At 63.8% G+C, this 4,834-nt stretch overlaps 1 protein-coding gene across 2 annotated transcripts; it reads left to right on the forward strand.

The window, feature by feature from the left end:
• Positions 1-2,373, forward strand: SLC52A2 (solute carrier family 52 (riboflavin transporter), member 2). 2 transcript variants are annotated; one of them, XM_005865032.2, is made up of 5 exons: positions 1-65; positions 373-608; positions 705-1,578; positions 1,674-1,797; positions 1,895-2,373. In XM_005865032.2, exons 2-5 carry the CDS (start codon positions 479-481, stop codon positions 2,105-2,107), a joined length of 1,341 nt encoding a protein of 446 aa, XP_005865094.1. In that variant the 5' UTR covers positions 1-65; positions 373-478; the 3' UTR covers positions 2,108-2,373. The 2 variants fall into 2 exon arrangements, with proteins under 2 accessions (XP_005865094.1, XP_005865095.1); XM_005865033.2 differs by having other exon boundaries at positions 7-65; positions 377-608.
• Positions 2,374-4,834: the final 2,461 nt, after the last annotated feature.

Consider the following 4,834-nt stretch of genomic DNA (forward strand, 5'->3'; position numbering starts at 1 on the left):
CCCGCCGGGCTCAGGCTCGGGGCCGCGGACAGCTCTGCACTCCCAGGTGGCGCCAAGCTGCGAAGGTGAGCGTGGCGCCTGAGAGGGGCCCTGTCCCCACGTCTGTTCTGGGGGGTGGTCAACTCCCTCTTGGTCATCCTCTGGCGGGGCCTCCCTGGCACCGGGGGCCGGGCTTCCCGCTTCCCCACCTGCCAGCCTTGCTGTGTCGGGGTCCTGGCCCGGAGGCCGGGGCTACTGGATCTATTTTGGACCCTCCTCCGCCCCCTCCCCTCCCCGGGCACCCTCCACTTTTCCCGGTGTTGGCCGTCTGACCCTCTTCTGACACCTGCGTCTCTTCCTTGTGATCCCGAATTTGCGTCTGTTTCCTTCAAGCTAGAAAAGGTCTGCAGTTTCCAGAAGAGCGGACCCGCCTTCTTTGGACCGAGGTGGGGCAAGAGGAGCTGACCTGTGCCCTGTCCTGGGGGCCCAGCCTTGGCGAATGGCAGCGCCCCCACTCGGCCGTCTGGTGCTGACCCACCTGTTGGTAGCCCTCTTCGGCATGGGCTCCTGGGCTGCCGTGAACGGGATCTGGGTGGAGCTGCCCGTGGTGGTGAAAGACCTCCCCGAGGGTGAGTGAGAGTTGCAGGCAAGAAGCCCGGGCCAGGCGGCCCGGGAGCCGGGCTGCAGCCGCGTTGCCTCTGATGTGGCCCCTCCCTTCCCGGCAGGTTGGAGCCTCCCCTCGTACCTCTCTGTGCTGGTGGCGCTGGGGAACCTGGGGCTGCTGGTGGTGACGCTGTGGAGACGACTGTCCCCAGGCAAGGGCGAGCGGGCCCCCATCCAGGTGGTGCAGGCACTGAGTGTGGCGGGCACTGCCCTGCTGGCCCCCCTGTGGCAGCAGGTGGCCCCCGTGGCCGGGCAGGATCACTCCGTGGCCTTCCTGACGCTGGCCTTGGTGCTGGCGCTGGCCTGCTGTGCCTCTAACGTCACTTTCCTGCCCTTCCTGAGCCACCTGCCGCCTCCCTTTCTGCGGTCCTTCTTCCTGGGTCAGGGCCTGAGTGCCCTGCTGCCCTGCGTGCTGGCCCTCGCGCAGGGGGTGGGCCGCCTCCAGTGCCCACCAGCCCCCACCAACGGCACCCCGGGGCCTCCCCACTACTTCCCGGAGCGTTTTTCCGCCAGCACGTTCTTCTGGACGCTGGCTGCCCTTCTGGTCATTTCGGCTGCCGCCTTCCAGGGTCTTCTGCTGCTGCTGCCGTTACCACCGTCCGTGCCCACAGAAGGCCTGGGGCCTGGCTGTCGGGTGGGAGCCCCAGGAGTGGAGGAGGAGGCGGAGGGAGAGGCCTCACCACTGCAGGAGCCACCTTTCCAGGTGGCAGGCACCACGCCCGGCCGAGACCCTGAGGCCCAACGACTGCTCTCTGCCCGCAGTGCCTGCCTGCTGGGCCTGCTGGCCGTCACCAATGCACTGACCAATGGCGTGCTGCCAGCTGTGCAGAGCTTCTCCTGTTTGCCCTATGGGCGCCTGGCCTACCACCTGGCCGCGGTGCTGGGCAGTGCCGCCAACCCCCTCGCCTGCTTCCTGGCCATGGGCGTGCTGTGCAGGTGCACAAGGGGCCTTAAGCCACTGGGGTTGGAACCTCGGGATGGGAACCCCGGCCAGGAACAGCCAGTCCTGACTTCCTGCTTACCCCTGGCAGGTCTCTGGCCGGGCTGGGCGGTTTCTCTCTGCTGGGCCTGCTCTTTGGGGGCTACCTGATGGCGCTGGCCATCCTGAGCCCCTGCCCACCCCTCGTGGGCACGACTGCAGGGACGGTCCTTGTGGTAAGCGCACGGGACACTGGAGCAAAGAGGGTGGCAGGGGGAGGTTTGCCCCGAGCCGGCGGCTCTATGCTCAGTCTGCTGCTGTGTCTCACCCTAGGTGCTGTCGTGGGTGCTGTGTCTGGGGCTGTTCTCCTATGTGAAGGTGGCTGCCAGCTCCCTGCTGCATGGGGGCGGGCGGCCAGCATTGCTGGCAGTTGGTGTGGCCATCCAGGTGGGCTCCCTGCTTGGTGCTGTCGCCATGTTCCCTCCGACCAGCATCTACCACGTGTTCCGCAGCGGGAAGGACTGTGTGGACCTGTGTGGACCCTGAAGCTGGGCAGGTGGGGCTCTCACTCCATCCCACCTGTGGTCAGGCTGGGGCTGCTACTGTGCCTGATGCCCACGGTCCAGGGAGGCCCTCCCCACGCCGGGCATGAACATGGACACCTGCACACTCCACAGGAGAGCCTGGCACCTCAGGCCAGGCTGGGGACCACAGAGCAGGCCCAAGTCAGGTCCCGACTGGCGCTGTGGACGGGGCTTGGGCCTGGGCCCTGTGTGGGGTTTGCACAGTAAAGCATTTTTTTTTCTGAGTCAGACTTGTTAACCCCAGGAGCACCTTGTCCTGTGCAGACAGACTTCCCCCGGCCACAGTCATGGTCTGGCTGTTCCTAGGTGCCTGCCACCCCCACGCTGTTCTCATATTCCTGGGGTTATGGCCTCTGAGCCAGGACTCCTGCCCCCGACACCTTGCTTCTTGGACTCCCCCGGCCCCCTGAGAACTGCCCAGAGGGAGGGCAAAGGCCAGCTTCCAGGGCCTGGAGTCTGGGCCAAGGACCCACACAGGCAGCGTGGTGCCCACCAGTGTCAGCCCGCTGGGATCGCAGCTACATGGTGGGGCCTCTTCCCAGCTGGGCCGCTGCTCCACAAGCACCTGCAGGCCTGTGGTGGCCGAGCCAGCCAGGCACAATGGACAGGATGGGCTGGCCCTGCTTTGGGACCTGGGCGCGGCCCACTCGCCCGCTGCTCGAGGGGTTTGACGCCAGGGCTTTGTTGCAAGGTCCAGGCACAGGAGGGGCTCAGTGCGTCGGACTTCTGGGGCCTTGGTGTAAGGTTCCCGCCCGTCGGGACCTTTCTGCTCAAGAACACTGACCCCTCCCCCGAGCCACCAGCCTCGTTTCTGGCTCCTTCTGTGATCAAAGCCCCCAGCGCCTTAGTATTCAGGCGGACCAGCATCACCTCCTTCCTGAGCAGCGCACTGCCTGGGAACCGGGACCGGCACCTGCAGGGGTGGGACCTCTGTACCAGATCGGTCTGTCCAGGACTAGGCGGTTCTCCCACCGGCTGGAGTGAGCGCCTGAGCCAGGACAGAGGGCTTGCAGGGGTTGCAGAGGGTGTGCTGATGGGGCTGCGGGGGGGGGGGGGGCAGGACAGACGAGGGCCCACCTCTGCAAGGAGCCCTGCAGCCACTAGGCGCGGGGAGTGGGTGCTGGGAGATACAGCTCCTTGACTCAGCCTGTGTGGGGGCCTCTGAGGGCCTCAGCTGCCTCCTCCCTCATCCCCTTCAACCGCCACCCGCCACCCGCCTAGGCAGGACCAGCTGAGCATGAGGGCCTCCCTGTGGGAGGGAGGGGCCCCATGCCTGGACGGTGGAGCCTCTGGTCTGGAGTTCCATCCGGCACCGAGGGTGGGCTCCCAAGTGGCTCAGACACAGCCCAGCCCTAAGGGCAGGAGGCCACCCGCCAGGCCCCAGCCTTCCTTCCGGGGGTGGAGCAGGGGCACATGCCTGGCTGCTGGCCTTTGGGAGGCGGGGGCTTTGGTGGTGGTGAGTGAAGATTTAGGGGGAGGAAGATGGGGGCCTCACACCGACAGCTCCCCTCTCCTGCTTCCCTGGAGCTGGAGGTGGGGGTTTGAGGAAGCCACCGCCCTTTGAAGTCTGCAGGGCCTTCCGGTCATTGGTCAGTGCCCATAGGAAACAGGACAGGGGCCAAAATACCAAGGGGAGGAGACGCTGCAGGGCCAAGTCCTGAGAGCCACCTGACATATCCATTCCTTGTGGCTGCCCAGAGCCAAGGCCCCCGGCCAGGGAGGCAGGGCAGCCCCCATGCCAGGACCTTCAGAGCTGGGCCCTGCCCCAGTGCCTGTCCCAGAACACAAACCTCCAGCTGGACAGCAGGTGTCAGCGGCTCTGAAGCTCCCAGCTCTGCCCAAAAGCCTCTCAGGCCTGGGGCTGGGGCATTAGAAGGAGACTCTGGAGGGCAGCCCCCTGGGGGACAGTGGAGCCTGAGCCACCAGGGCCACTGCTGTCCTTCCACCACCAGGAGCAGGCCCTTCAGTTCCTCAAAACCAGACCAGCAGCCAGGGCCTGGACGGGCACCTCCTTTCCTGCGTGGCCACTGCAGCTGGGGCTGCGGTGAGTCCCGGGACAGGGCTCCTGCTCCGGCGACTGACTGAAGGTGGGGCCTGCCTTTAGCACAGGAGCCGCACAGGCTGCCAACGCCGCATCCACTGAGCAACACCAGCCAGGAATGTGGTTAAAAAATTATATATACATATTGATTTCAGCGAGGAAGGGAGAGGGAGACAGACAGAAACATTGGTGATTAGAATAATTGATTGGCTGCCTCCTGCACGCCCCCAACTGGGGATCAAGCCTGCAACCTGGGCATGTGCCCTGACAGGGAATCCAACTGTGACTTCCTGGTTCACAGGTCGATGCTCAACCACTGGGCCAGGCCAGCCGGGCCCCCTTCCATTTATACATATGCAGATAAATTTGGCCCAGGGGAGATTCAAATGTGCTTCGTTTTTTCCCAGTGGAAAGAACAAGTCTCCATCTTTATAAAATTCATTTCTGCCTTCCTTCACTCCATATAAATCTGTGGTTCTGAACTTCTCTTTTGAACTTGTAACTACATTTCTGGCTCTCTCATTAGTTAGTGACTTAAACCTTTGGCACACTGTACTAGTTTTTAACAAAATATTAAATTGGTTGAGGTGACATTGGTCAACATGAGCGTATAGGTTTCAGGTGTGGGTTTCTATGTTTACAAGCTCT

Source organism: Myotis brandtii, unplaced genomic scaffold (assembly GCF_000412655.1).
Source record: "Myotis brandtii unplaced genomic scaffold, ASM41265v1 scaffold1956, whole genome shotgun sequence".
Lineage (NCBI taxonomy): Eukaryota > Metazoa > Chordata > Mammalia > Chiroptera > Vespertilionidae > Myotis > Myotis brandtii.